At 43.0% G+C, this 15656-nt stretch overlaps 1 protein-coding gene across 5 annotated transcripts in view; it reads left to right on the top strand.

Moving 5' to 3' along the window:
* LOC138751343 (coagulation factor XIII A chain-like) overlaps positions 1–15656 on the top strand; it is a 120655-nt gene that overhangs the window by 46335 nt on the left and 58664 nt on the right. For all 5 annotated transcript variants that reach the window (XM_069913517.1, XM_069913513.1, XM_069913516.1 and 2 more), the window contains exons 4-5: positions 12192–12443; positions 15439–15557. In XM_069913517.1, coding sequence (XP_069769618.1) covers positions 12192–12443; positions 15439–15557 — 371 coding nt within the window. The remainder of the gene's footprint in view (positions 1–12191; positions 12444–15438; positions 15558–15656) is intronic.

Below are 15656 nucleotides of genomic sequence, written 5' to 3'. Positions count from 1 at the left end.
CAAATAGTGGGCCAGCAATAGAAAACTGTAAATTCAACAGCAGGTGACTGAGATACAGAATGGACAGAGTAAAAATTCTTTGAAGCCATAGAGGCTTACAACATGGAAACAAGCCATTTGGCCCAACTTCCCATGCTGACCAAATGTCCCAGCCACACCAGTTGCACTTGCCTGTGTTTGTCCCATATCTCTCTGAACCCATCCTATCCATGTGTCAATCTAAATGTTTCTTAACATTTTAAGAGCATCTATCTCAACCATCTCCTCTGGCAGGCTGTTCCATTCATTGCCTACCCTCTCTGTAAAAGGTTCTTGTTAAATCTCTCCCACCTCAACTACAACCTATGTCCTCTGGTTACCAAGGACCCTACTCTGGGCAAAAAAAAAACTGTGTGTTCACCAACCTATTCCTCTCATAATTTTGTACACCTGGATGAGAACACCCCTTGTCCTCCAAGGAATAAAGCCCTAGTCTGCTCAGTCTCTCCCTATAGTTCAGGCTCTGAGTCCTGGCAACATCCTCTTGAATCTTCTCTACACCCACTCCAGCTTGATAGCATTGTTCCTCTAGCCTGGTGATCCAACTGAACACACTACCCTTCACCAATGACTTACATAACTGTAACATAACATCCCAAATTCTACACAATACTCTAATTAGTGGTCAATGTGCCAAGAGCCTCTTGAAATGCCAATTTCAAGGTACTATGTACCTGAACTCCTAGATCCTTTTGCTCGACAACATTCTTACCCCTAAATGTATGCATTCTTTGAATATCATCTCCATCAATCAATGGGTCCAAATGGAATTCGGTATGATATCTAGCTCCTGGTCCAGGCAATTTCTGCCCATCCATCTCTGTAAGGAGTAAAGGGAAGAAATGTCATGGATGAATAGAGAGATAGAGAGCTGAAAATGCAAGTGGGACAGACATAAAAGTGGCTTGTCATAAAAGCTGGACAATCTAATCTTAGAAGACTAGAAGGAAATTAACACATACGAAGGAAGACTGGGAGAGAACACCCCCCTCCCCCCCAAAAAAATCTAGGTAAGTGGTGGGGGGTGGGAGGTGTAGGGTGGTAAACCCACAGCTTCAAGTTCTGAAGCAGCTGGGATTTTTACTGAGAAATTTGTCCCCAGTTGGGTGTGCTGAATCCTTTACATAATTGTACTTGTACTTTGCAAGCAGTTTCCGAAATCCATTTCATTAGCTGCAAAAGAGCACATTCAGCCCCCTCATCTGTTTTTTGTTTCAATGAGACAATAAAAAAGCCCATCCGTTTCTGCCCCTTTCATTGAAAAAGATAACACCACTCCCATATTTAAATATTTACGAACAGTCCTGCAACAATTACACTTTGCCAAGGAAGATGTGACAAGTGATGTGGAGATGGTTCCTAACTCCTGGGAGGTTTGGCTGTAAATTTTACACAATGGTCTTTGCCCCAGACCCTTAACCAGGGGAGAGTTTCCCTTCACAAACCCTGTCAGTTCCCCATTAAACATGAAAACTGATCAAATGATCTCTTCACCCTTTTCTTACAGAGCACAAGCAAATAAGTAAACAAAACCTGTTCCATTTTAGGTATCCTGCTGCAGGAAGTATGATAAGGCTATAGAGGTTGACTAGGATAATTCAAGAGAGCAGAAGATACAGGTGGGAGGAGATACCAGAGGAAAAAGATCAAGATCATAGATCTCAGAATATTAATAGTAGATTACAGACAGCTAGGTAAGGTTAAAGGATGACAGTCATGGAGTTCTACAGCATGGAAACAGGCCATTCAGCCCAACTTGTCTATGCTGACCAAGCTAATTCCATTTGTCTGCATTCGACCCATATCTCTCCAGATCTCTTATCCAAGGACCTGTTCAAATGTCTTTAATGTTTAAGTTGTCAGCTGATATCATATATCCATCACCTACCTGATGCTCAGGTCCCTGTTAAATCTGTCCTCTCATGCTTTAAATCTATGCCCTCTGGTTTTAGATTCCCCTACCATAGGGGAAAAAACTGTGAGTATATACCACATCTCTGACCCTTTAGATCTTACATACCCCTATCAGCTTGCCTCTCAGCCTCAGAGTGAAACATCTCTGACTATTTGAGGGCAGTCTGGTTAACAGAGTGGTAAGCAACTAGTGCCCCTGGTTCGAATCTGCCACTGCCTATAAGTTTATAGATTCAAACCGTGAGTATGTGTGTTTCCTCTGAATGTTTTGGTTTCATCCAATGTTCCAAAGAAGTACAAGATTTGAATAGGTTAATTGGTCACATGGGAGTATTTGGGTGGCTTGGTCTCATGGACCGGAAGGGCCTGATACTGTGCTGTATCTCTAAATTAAATTATCCAGTCTCCCCCTATAGATCAAGCCCATCAGTCTCAGCAACGTGGGTGTAAACCTTTTGTGCACCATTTCCAGCCGAATGATTCCTTTCGCCGTGAGAGCTGAACAGCACACAGTACTCAGCCTCAAACTGTGGTCTCACCTTTTGGCAGAGAGAGGAAAGGAAATTCCTAAACTCAGAAGGGAATGAGCCTTTGGAATTCTCCTCCCTGCAGCACTATTGAGGCTCAGCCATTGAGCAGCATGGGATTCTGGAGATGGATGGAACTGAGGGATAAGGTTGGAAAGTGGACCAGGCCCAAGACCACCCTGAGGAGCCCTGTGCCTGCTCTGATTTCCTCTTGTTGTTTTCTTCATTCTAACTGAAATAATAAACATGGGAACAATATTTCCTTTGGTCAGTGACTTGCGAATTTCTCACCAAAGGATTGGGGGGTGGGGTGGGGGGGTGGTGGGGAGGGAATTCCCTTTGGTAATCATCAGAGGACAGAACAGTCAGCCAAGCAGTGGAAGTTGGAAAATGATAAGCTTGGAAAGGATAAATGTTTGGGAAACAATAACTTAAGCCAATAACCTTGTAACGATTCCAGAAGACCTGATAAATGCCCAATACACAGATATGCTGGAAAAACTCAGCAGGTCACACAGCATCCATAGAAAGTAAAAGATAAGCAATATTTCAACCTTTGTCCTTCATCAGGTATTTAAAAAAAAACAGGTAGATGCCTGAATAAAAAGGTCGGGGGGGGGGGGTGCAGGGCAGGGGGAGGAAGGAGAGAAGAGGAGGGAGAAGGGGCGGGGGGGGGGAGCACAGGCTAAGAGGTAATAGGTGGATACAGGTGGGAGGATAGAAGCGAAAAAGCTGAGGGTCAAGGGTAATTCTCTGAATGGAGAGGGAAGGGGAGGTGGAGGAAAGGAGACGGAGGGATGGAGACAGGGGAGGAGTAATAACGAAGCCCACTGGGGGGTAGATATGAAAATATTCCAGCAGCATCAATGTTTGGCCCTCCTCTCCCTCTCTGGTTTCTTGTACTCTCTCCCAATCTCCAGTTACCTGCCAACAACTTTTACATAAACATTTCCACAGTCTAAAGCCACAGGGTCAAGGTCAGGCTTAGTGGAAGTTTTAATTACAACACTGAACTTGGGTTAGAACATAGAAATAGGAACAGGAGTAGGGCAACCAGGTGATCTGAGAATAGACTAATTTCTACCCACCTGCCTTTTCCCCATATCTCGAACTAGGTAAAATTCTATCATCCAACCTTGTCTTAAATATATTTACTGAAGTAGCCTCCACTGCTTCAATGGGCAGCAAATTCCACAGATTCAGTACCTTCTGGGAAAAGCAGTTCCTCCTCCGTCCTGAATCTACTACTGAATCTTGAGGCTATGTTCCCTAGTTCTGGTCTTCACTACCAATGGAAACTTGTCTACCTCAATCTTATCTATGCCTTTCATAATTGTATGTGTTTCTATAAGATCTTCCCTCATTCTTCTAAATTCCAGCAAGTACAGTCCAAACAACTCAATCTCTCCTCATAGGTTCACCCTTCATCTCTTGAATAAACCTGTTGAACCTCCTCTTCACTGCCTCCAAAGCCTTCCTCAAGTAAGGAGACCAGAACTGCATGCAGTACTCCAGTACTCAATGGTGCCTTGTACAGATGCAGCATAATTTCTCTGCTTTTAAATTCTATTGCATTAGCAGTGAAGGCCAACATTCAATTTATGTTTGTGATAGCTTGCTGCAGCTGCAAACCAAACTTTTACAATTCATGCACAAGCATTCCAAGTCCTTCTGTATGCTGCAATTGCTTGCCATTTAAATAATATTCTGCTCTTCCATTTTTCCTTCCAAAGTGGATAACTTCACATTTGCCATCATTATACTCCATCTACCCGATCTTTGCCCACTCACTTAACTTATCTATAATTCTCTGCAAACTCTCCATATCCTCTGCCCATTTTGCATATTCCACTTAATTTAGTGTCATCAGTAAACTTATATAACCACATAACAGTTTATTGCATGAAAACAGGCCATCTTGGCCCTTCAAGTCCACGCGGATTCACTCAAACAACTCCACTAGATTCCCCCCACCTATTCTCCGCCCATAACCCTCCAACTCCCTCTTATCCATATATATATCCAGCTTCCTCTTAAATGAAAGAATTGACTCTGCCTCAACTATTTCTTCCAGAAGATTATTCCATTCAGTCACCACTCTATGAGTGAAGAAGCACCCTCTAATGTTTCTCCTAAAATTATGCCACCTTGCCCTCAACTTGTGTCCTCTTGTTTCAACCTCCCCTGCTCTCAGGGGGAAGAGTCTACTTGCATCTAGTCTATCTATTCCCTGCTTAATGTTAAACACCTCTATCAAATCCCCTCTCAACCATCTACGTTCCAATGAATAAAGTCCTAACCTCTTCAATGTTTCTCTGTACTCTAGGTATTTTAAGCCAGGCAACATCCTTGTAAATCTTCTCTGCACCCTCTCTACCTTATCTATATCCTTCCTATAATTTGGAGACCAGAACTGAACACAATACTCAAACCTGGCCTCACCGACGCCTTAAACAGTCGCAGCATCACTTCCCAGCTCCTATACTCTATGCTATGATTTATGAAGGCTAACATACCAAATGCCTTCTTAATCACCCTGTTCCCTCTTCCTGATCATTTATGTATATCATGAAGAGTTGCAGGCCCAGCACTGAGCACCCTGGTCACCATACAGAAAAAAACATCCCTGCACCCCAACTTTCTGCTTTCTATTGGTTAGCCAATCCTCTATCCATGCTAATGCATCACCCCCAACTGGATGGAACCTTTATCCTCTGTAAGATTTTTACGCAGGACCTTATCAAACATCTTCTGGAAATCCAGGTAAACAACATCCCATCCATTCCCCTCTATCCACTGCGCTTCCTCAAAGAACTCCAATAAGTTCAGCAAACAGGACCTGCCTTTTCTGAATCCATGCTGCGTCTGCCTGATGGATCCATTTTGCTTCTGGTGCCTCGCAATTTCTTTTTTAAAGATGGCTTCAAACATTTTCCCCAACTACAGATGTTTAACTAACTGGCCTATAGTTCCCTGCCTTTTGCCTATATTCTATTTTGACAAGTGGCGTGACATTCACCATCATCCAATATACTGGACCCTGCCCAGAGTCCAGAGAATTTTAGTAAATTATCACCAAAACCTCGACTATTAACTTCTGCCATTTCTTTCAGTACTTGAGATGCATTCCATCAGGGCCAGGAGATTTGTCTATCTTTTGACCATCAAGTTTTCTGAGTATGATCTCTTTAGTGATAGTTATTATATCCAGGCCCTCACCTCCCATCACATACATAACATTTGCCTTTGGCATGTTCGACGTGACCTCCACTGTGAAGTCTGACACAAAATAGTTATTCAAAGTCTCAGCCATTTCCTCATTATCCATGATCAATTCCCTGTTCTCATTCTCCAAGGGGCCAACCTTCACTTTAGCCACCCTTTAGTGCTTTATGTAAATATAAAAACTTTTAGTGTCTGTTTTTATATTTTGTGCTAATTTTTTTTTACCATAGTCTACCTTTACTTTCTTTGTGGTTCTTTGCTTCATAGTTTTCCCAATTTTCTAGTTTCCCAGGGTGCTTGGTGACCTCGTATGCATGAGCTTCTAGTTTGATGCCTTCCTTTATTTCCTTAGTTATCTCGTGCTGACTGTCCCCACTATTACCATCCTTGTTTTTAAACCTGAATATACCTTTGTTGAGCACTGCAAAGAATCCCTTTGATAAGGCTTACAATGAAGCTGTCCAAATTTCAAATCCAATTTGTGTTAATCACATTGGCAGTAGCCAGGAAGTGCATTGCGGTGACTTGGAAGTCTGACTCTATTCTTAGTATCGAGTGATGGAACAAGGAAATGCTAAGTTGCGTTCCCCTGGAGAAAATAAAGTACAGCACCTTTCGGAATATTTGGCAGCCATACATGCACTACATAGGTGCGTGGAAGAGGTTGTTCTACTGTTCCCTGCTGCAGCTCCCTCTCTCCTGCACTGATCCTGATCGAGGAAAGTCAAGAATGACCACCGACCTGGAAGCCATCCGTTGAGCCGTGATAGTCTCTGTTTCTTTTTTATTATCTGTACTCTTACCCATTTCCTCAATGTTAATGTGTGTTATTTGTTATTGACATTGTAGTATAAATTAATCGTTTAGTTTTATAGGTGGGGAGGGGGTGGGTAATGATGTGGGCTTGTATATACAGTCATAAAGAAAAGGAGTACATATCTTCTTCTTTCTTTGGCTTGGCTTCGCGGACGAAGATTTATGGAGGGGTAATGTCCACGACAACGTATATGAGATTGTGAACTGCCATCATTGGTAGGATGCGGTATGTGACTACACAGGCCTGTGTGAAAAATTATAAATAAAATATTCAAAATAATCCCTTTGAAAGTCCTCCACTGTTCCTCAACCCGGCCCTCCAAATAGCTTGCATTCTCAATATACACTAGCCAACTCCTCCCTCATCCCCTTGCAGTTTTCCTTTTTTAGGCATCATACACTGATTTTAGAGTGAATTATTGTACCCTCCAATTGTATGATAAACCTCGATCATACTGTGATCACTCTTTCCAAGAGGATCCCTAACTACAAGATCGCTAATTTTACTTCTCTCATTGCACAGGACCTGATCAAAGATAGCATGTTCCCTTGTCAGTCAGGTAACATGCTGATCAATAAAGGCATCATGTATGCATTCTATAAAGTCCATCTCAAGGTTGCATTGACCAACCTGATTCACCTAGTCTATGTGTATGATAAAGTCCCTGAAGATGATTGCTGTTCCATCCTTGCATGCCTCCGATATTAGTTTATTGCCTGTGCCACTGTAATGTTGTTGCCTTTAGACAACTCCAACTTGTGACTTTTTTCCCCTTTACTATTCCTAAACTCTTCCCAAATGGACTCAACATTTTGCTCCTTAGATCTTGCATCATCTTTCACTATTGTTATGATTTCATCCTTAGCTAAGTGTGCTACCCCACTTCCCTGACCTTCCTGCCTGTCTTTCCTTATTACCTGATATCTTTGGATATTTAATTCTCAATGGTCTCCACCCTGCAACTATCTTTCTGTAATGGCCACTAAATCATACCCCTTTGTACTAATTTGTGCCACAAGTTCACTGACCTTGTTTTGAATACTTCGATCATTCAGATAAAGTGCCCTTTGTGCTTTTAAAATCTGGTAACCTTTGTCTCTTTAGCACTCGACTTTTATCTCCCCTACTCTTACTTTTCTCCTTTTTAACCTTTGCTTTTACTTTTTCCACACTCGTCTCTTGTACTTCATCCATTCCTCTCCAGTCTGTTGAACTCACCCCCCTTCCTCCCTGCTCCCCTCCACTATTTAGTTTAAAGCCCTGTCCACAGTCTTAGTTATGTGATTTGCCAGGATCCAGGTCCCATCACAGTTCAGAAGGACCCCCTCCCCTTTGAACAGTTCCTTCCTTCCCCAGAGCTGGTGCCAATTTCCCATGAATTGGAACACACTTCTCCCACACCAATCCTTGAGCCACATATTTAACTTTCTAATCTTCTAGACCATGTGCCAATTTGCATATGGCTCAGATAGTAATCCAAAGATTATCACCTATTTGGTTCTGCTTTTTAATTTGGTCCTTAGCTCCTTCATTTCCCTTAGCAGAACCTCTTTCCTGAATCTGCCTTCTCGAAGGAGAGATTTGATAGGCCGGTACTGTTTTCCCTGGAGTGAAGAAGGCTGAGGGGTGACCATAGGTTTATAAAATCATGAAGGGCGTGGAGAAGTGGATGTTCAGTCTTTTTCCCAGGGTAGGTGGTCTAAAACTGGGAGGGATGTGTTTAAGGTGTGAGAGGAAACTTTAGGAACCTGACAGCAAGCTTTTGGCAGAAATGGGGATGGGTGTGTAAACAGGCTGCCAGAGGTGAGGACAATTATGATGTCCAAACAATCATTTTGATAGGAGTATGTGCAAGAAAGGTGTAGAGCAGTGGTTCTCAACTTTTTTCTTTCCACTCACATACCACTTTAAGTATTCCCAATCCCATAGGTGCGCTGTGATTAGTAAGGGATTGCTTAAGGTGATATGTGGGTGGAAAGAAAAAGTTTGAAAACCACTGTTTTAATTGTCCCTAATTGACTTGTTATGTGCACGGTTTCATAACTCCAAAGGAAATGGGCCAATGACAATTTTTCTCAAGCAAAATATTTCAGTAACAATTGGGTCTAGAGCAGTAATTCTCAACCTTCCCTTCCCACTCACATACCTTAAGCAATCCTTTACTAATCACAGAGCACTGATGGCATAGGGATTACTTAAAGTGGTATGTGAGTGGAAAGAAAAAGGTTGAGAACCATTGGTCTAAAGGGACATAGGCTGAACGCAGAGAAATGGGGGTGGTTGGTTGGCATGAACAAGTTGGGTAGAAGGGGCAATGGTGTCACTAGGGTTGATGTCACCCAGTGTGGTAACTCATGATGTCATTCCTCACCCTACCCATGGACCAGACCATACAGAATCTTTAGTAATATTTTTTGTACTAATGCTGCTCATAAATCGTAATTCCCATATATCACTGAATGTTACGGCAATAGAAGTGAGATAAACAACCAGCAAAATTAAAATTACACCTTTAACTTACAATATCATACACACAGCATAAATGATATTTACATTTACATAGTTTCATGTGACAAAAGCGGCAATTATAAAAACACCAACAGCAATGAAAACGAGTGAGCAGACGAAACCTCGTGATTCGAAGTGTCATTGTAATTGGGCATTAAAAGGTTCAAAAAGTAAATTATCATCGAGTTTTAGGCTTGTAGATATATTGATACATGTAAGATGGTCTTATGAAAGATAAGATTAGATTCAACTTTATTGTCACTGTGCCAAGTACAGATACAAAGCCAATGAAATGCAATTAGCATCTAGCCAGAAGAACAAGAATAGTGCTCTTTACAGGTAACTGCGAATAAAAGCTAACGCTCCAGCAAACAAACAAGTATAAAAGTACTGACAGTACAATATGGGTGCCATACTGTGTCCCTGCTGAACCTGTGATGTTAGGTTCAGCAGAATCACAGCCTCCAGAAAGAAGCTCTTCCTGAGCTTGCAGGTTCAAGAGAGGATGCTCCTGTAGTGTCTACCAGTTAGAAGGAGAATAAAAAGTCCACAGTTAGGGTGAGAGGCATCCTTGATAATGGTTTTGTTGTTATACCTAACTACAGGGATATTTTTATTTAAAAAATACATTTCTGCTGAAACACTGCACAAAAATCTTTTAAGCAATCATTTTGGTGTCAGTCACCTGGTGTGGTCTGCACCTCCCACCCCCCCCCCCCCCCCCCCGTGATGCCAGTGTGAATGAAGGACCTGTCTCTGTGCAGTATAATTCCATGATTCTGTAAATCAGACACCCAATGCATGGCCTTCCGTCTGAGTCCAAAGGCTGTGAGTTCAAGTCCCTGCCGAGAACCTGGAGCACAAGCATCCAGGTGACAGTCTGGTGTAATGGGATGGGAATGCTGCACATTGGAGAAACCTTCTTCAGTAAAGTTCAATCTCCTGTTCCAGCTGCACCTCTTCATCACCTTTGCTCAGAGCTGCTGAGCTAGGGATCATGTGCTTAAATGGGCTGCATTTCCAACTGCATAAAGAGAGTGCCTCACTGACTATAGGTTCCACTTAATCCAGGTATCACGTTACATTGGGGGTCCCACTGACCACAAGTAATGCTGACCAGAGCTCCCACTGACCATATCCCACTGAACACAGCTCCCACTGATTATGTCCCTCAGACCTCTGTTCTCCCTGACCACAGAACCAACTGACCTCTGGTCCCACTGACTGCAGGTCCTACTGATCATGTCCCACTGACCTCTGGATCCACTGACCACAGTTCATGCTGACCACAGACCCCACTGACAACATCCCACTGACCTCTAGTCCCACTAACTGCAGGTCCTACTGATCATGTCCCACTGACCACAGTTCATGCTGACCAAAGGACCCACTGACCACATCCCACTGTCAACAGGTCCCAGTGAGCTTAGGAACCATAGCCAAGCATTCTATTGGCTGCAGCACTGAACCATTCATTGTAAGGTACCAGCAGTGCTCTGCTGAAGTGCGCAGAGGAGGGTATGCTCTCTGAAATGTTCTCCTTCCACTTATGCCTTCTGGACCCTGTGTATTTCCAGTTGTATAAAAAGAAAGTGAAGGCTGAGTTTTGTCTTTGACACTTTTAACCGCGGCACCGTTGGCGTTGGTTAGCACAATGCCTTTACAGTGCCAGTGATCAGGACCAGAATTCGAATCCTGCGCTGTCTGTAAGGAGTTGATGCAATCACAAAGAAACTTCACCAGCGGTTATATTTTGTGAGGTATCTGAGATGGTTCAGTATGTCACCGAAGTCTCTCATAAACTTCTACAAGTGTACTGTGGAGAGCATTCTGGCTGGTTGCATCACTGACTGGTAAGGAGGCATCAATTCTCAGGACAAGAATAAACTCCAGAGGGTTGTTAACTTGACCTGCAACATCACAGGCACCAGACTTCACTCCTTCGAGGACATCGACATGAGGCAGTATCTTAAAAAAGCAGCCTCTATCCTCAAAGACTCCCCACCCCCCAACCTAGGCCATGCCCTTTTCACTCTGCTACCATCTAGTAAAAGGTGCAGGAGCCTAAAGACGAGGCACAAGGACAGCTTCTTCCCCGCTGCCATCAGATTCCTGAATAATCAATGAACCAAAGACACTGCCTTGCTTTTTGTGTTATTTTTTTCAGTGATGTTGTAAGATGGTTATAATATGAATGTTTGCTCTATGATGCTACCGTAAAACACTGAATTTCATGACTTGCTCATGACAATAAATTCTGATTCTGAGAGTTGTCAGCCAAATTTGTTAACTGTTCTTCTCTCCACAGATGCTGCCTGACTCACCGAGTTTGATGGAATTTTCTGTTTTTATTTCATTTCTCTTTTTTGATCAGCTGCTTTCAAAAATACTTCAAATTCTCAGGTCTAATACCATTGTTTGGAGCTTCATAAGCAATTTTCTTTGTTCTAGTACTATCCCAAATCCCTTGGTTAATTAATCACATTTTCTATGATGCATTTGTTTTCAATAGAAAATATATTTGCTGAGAATTATGAAATATTTAATTGTCCACCACTGTTTATCTGTTACCCTACCATGTAAGTTTATTCCCATATATTTTTTTGTCAAATCACTCCAAGTGCCTCTCTAATTCTGATATATTTTTAAAAAATTATTGTAAATTTAGACATACAGCATGGTAACAGGCCCTTTCGGCCCACGAGCCCGTGCTGTCCAATTACACCAGATTAACCTACACCCCGGTGAGAGGAAACTGGAGCCCCCTGGGGAAAACTCACGCACACACGGGGAGAACATACAAACTCCTTACAGACAGAACGGGACTTGAACCTCAGTTCTGATCACAGGTGATGTAATAGCGTTGCTCTAACTGCTACAATAACTGTGCCACCTGTTGTACTGAAGTTTGTTGGTTTCAAACTGAGTGGAAAATTATTTCATAACACAACCATCAAGCAGCTTCCATGGTTTTTGTTCCTATTAACTTAATTCCACAGCTGCCTGAAGTTGGGCTTCTGGATTACTCACCCAGTACTTTAACAACTGTTTGATCACTGCAGCCCATGTTGCATGACAGGTCTTCTTCAATAGAATATAATCTCATGGAAGCAATGCATAGTCTGGAATTGAGACTTACTGTGTGTTCTATTTTCTTCCAGGTCGCTACCCAAACCTCACGAAAAGAACTTACATTCCGATTTACATCCAAGAGAAGTTGGAGAAAGGAAAATGGGGAGCCAAAGTAAAGTCTGTCCAGGGAAACAACCTCTGCCTCTCACTCTTGTCTCCTCCAGACTGTATAGTGGGAAGATTCAGAATGTACGTTGCCATCATGACCCCATATGGAATCCGTAGAACTGCTCGAGATAAGGAAACAGACATATATTTCATCTTTAACCCTTGGTGTGAAGGTAATGTGTTTTACTTAATTTACCGCATGACTCATGATAAAAGCATTCGCTCCGTGAAAAATAATGGAAAGAATGTTTTGGATGGATTGATTTGCCGAGTATTTCAAGACTAAATCCTTATCACATCTCAGGACCGTGCAGCAGAGGCAGGCTTGGGATGCCTGAGTTGTCAGCCCCTGCTTCATAGAACATAGAATTTCCAACATCAAACATAGAACATTACAGCAGACTACAAGCTCTTCAGCCTACGATGTTGTGCCAAAATATATAGACCTACTCCACAACAATTTCATTTCTCTATCTTACACCCATAACCTTCTAGTCTTCATACACCAGTGTGCCTATCTAAGAGTTTTTTAAATGTCCTTATTGTATCAGTCACCACCACCACCCTGACAATGTATTCTAGGCACCCATCACTCTCAGACCTCTGAACTTTCCTTCACTCATCTTAAACAGATATATTTGCTGTTGTTTCCCCAGGAAAAAGGTGCTGGCTTTCTACCCAATCTAAGCCCCTCATAATCTTATACAACTCTATGAACTCACCTCTCATTCTTCATTGCTCCAAAGAGAAAAGCGCTGGCTCTGTCAACCTTGCTTCATTTGATACATTCTCTAAACCAGGCATCATCTTTTCACCCTCTCCAGAGCATCCCCACCAATATTTGTACCTTTATAATTTATAGGACCATATTCTCATTTGTATTGGGGTAGGATATGTGGCATGGTGGTGAGGAAGGGAATAAATAGAGAATCTATATGTTATATGAGTTTTGAAAGGGATTGTATTTTTATTTGAATTCTTATGAGTTTATGAAAATCAAAAATAAAATATTTTTTAAAATTTTGACCTTGCAACGTGCATCACTAACTCCATCTGCCACTTCTCTGTTTAACTCTGCATCCTGCCTATATCCTGTTATTTCCCATTAGTGCCACCAACAAATTTTAATTGATCTGAGAATCAACAGTGATCAGCAAGATTGAAGCTCAAGTTTCCGTTTGTTGTCACAAATGCAAAAGTTACACAAAAATCATTTCCCTTTGTTTGCCCTGTAAAGGCACATAAAGATAAGCCACTTATCCAGCTCCACTTCAGGTACAAGAAAGAGAAGCAAAAGCAACTCGTTTCAGAGACATCCCAACCCCTCCTCTGATGCTGCTTCCTCTCCTCCCGTAACCTCTGATGACCATACAGCCTCTTGCCTGGTCCAATGGTGATTCCAAGCTCCAGGAAACTAAATCTCCCTCCTCAGACCCAGGTTCCAAACTCCGATACAATCAGGAAGCTGATGGCACCAGAGGCCCTTCTTAACATCAGCACCCTCACAGATCCTGGTCCAAATACCTTGTCCCCACAAGCCAGTCTCCAGCAGCTTGCAGCCTGGTAGGAGTAGGTTGACTGGTCCACGACTGGGGTCTCCTCCCCTAAAGGGTCCTCTCCCAGGCTTTTTTCCTCTCACTGGAGGAGGGATTTTCTTGTGTTGTGGTGTCCTGTGCTGGTCCACTTATCTCCTGGATACCGCAAACCTCGAGGCCTGGCCTGCCAAACTCCATCTTGGGTGTCAATCCCCCATGGGTTCTCGATGAGAAACTGCTAATGGCCTAGTAGTACCTTGCGGATGAGTGCCAACGAACAGTGATTCTGCTCCCAGATGCTCAGCATCTTCAGCACAGTCACCCCCACAGCTGCATCAACACCAACATCTTGGATTGTCCCCACTGAGCTCACAAAACAGGTTAAACAAGACTCTGATTGTAGTGCAATACACAAACATGGTGGAGAAACTCAGCAAGTCACAGAACATTCACAGGAAGTAAAGGGTACCCACCATTTCGGGCCTGGGCTCTTCGTCAGGTATAAACAAAAACAGGCAGGGGCCTGAATAAAAATGTCAGGGGGGGTGAAGGTGGGGGGGGGGAGAGGAGGAGAGGAGAGAGAAGGGGACAGGGGGAGGAGCACAGACTAATGTAAGAGGTCATAGGTGAATAAAGGTGGGAAGGTAGAAGTTGATTGGGGCAAGGATTAGCTCTCTAAATGGAGGGGAAATAAAGGAGAGGGGAGCAGGAGGAAAGGATAAGGTATGTGATAGACATGGGGGAGGGGTTAAATGAAAATTGGAGGTCAATGTTAAGGCCATCTGGTTGGAGAGTCCCCAGTGTATGTTCCTCCAATGTATGGGTTGCCTCAATTTGGCAGTGCATGAGACCATGGACAGACATGTTGGAGTGGCATTGGGGTATGGAATTGAGATGGTGGTCCCTGCTGCTGCAGCGGACAGAGCAAAGGTCTTTACTTCCCATGGATGCTGCATGACCTGCTGGGTTCCTCCAGTAGGTTTGGGTACTGTATTGCATTCGAACCCAGCCTCTTGTTTAAATTCTCAGCCCTCTTCCCTCCCCATCACTTCTCATCTTCTTTCTCTTCTACCCTCCCACGTATTAATCTGTGCTTCTCCCCTTCAAGTTCCTCCCTCCCCTCCTCTCCTCCTCCCCCACCCCCTACCATTATTTTACTTGTACCTCATTAAGGGCCCAGCCCTGAAATATTGGTTACCCTTTACTTCGTATGGATGCTGTGAGACCTGCTGGATTTCTCCAGCACATTTGTGTATCGCAAAGCTGAAAGCTGTGTCAACTAGTTTCTTATTACCCACCTGCCTCTTTTCCCAATCTGAACAACGCATTCAAACAGCATTATGCTGTTGATCAATGACGATCATCCCCTCATCAAATATGCTCTTGTGCATAACACCAGTGGTAGGGCCAGAACAGGCCATTCTAATTCCAGCTAATACTTTCTAAATTCCAAAGATGCGGTTGAGACTTTTTAAATGATCTCGAATTTTCGGTGTTATTTGTGAACATGAAAGGTGGATACTTTTCACCCAAGCGTCTTTGGGGTATTACACATTGGGTTTCCTCTTATTCATCATTCCAATTCTATCTGTTTTGTTCTAAACTTGCAACCGGGTTTACTGTGGTGATTCAGAGGATGCCGTGTATCTCAGTGACCCTGATGAAAGAGAGGAGTACGTCTTAAATGACATTGGCTGCATTTACTTTGGGCACTTGGATGAAATAACAACCAGATCTTGGGTTTTTGGACAGGTATGTCTCTCATTTTGATGGCTTGCTTCCTCCATTCATGTGTGCTGCAGCTTCCCTTGAATAAATGACTAGAATCTCAAAATTAAAACATAATTCACA

Source organism: Narcine bancroftii, chromosome 1 (assembly GCF_036971445.1).
Source record: "Narcine bancroftii isolate sNarBan1 chromosome 1, sNarBan1.hap1, whole genome shotgun sequence".
Lineage (NCBI taxonomy): Eukaryota > Metazoa > Chordata > Chondrichthyes > Torpediniformes > Narcinidae > Narcine > Narcine bancroftii.
The sequence above is the reverse complement of the archived record's forward strand: the minus strand, read 5'-3'. Positions and strand labels throughout refer to the sequence as shown.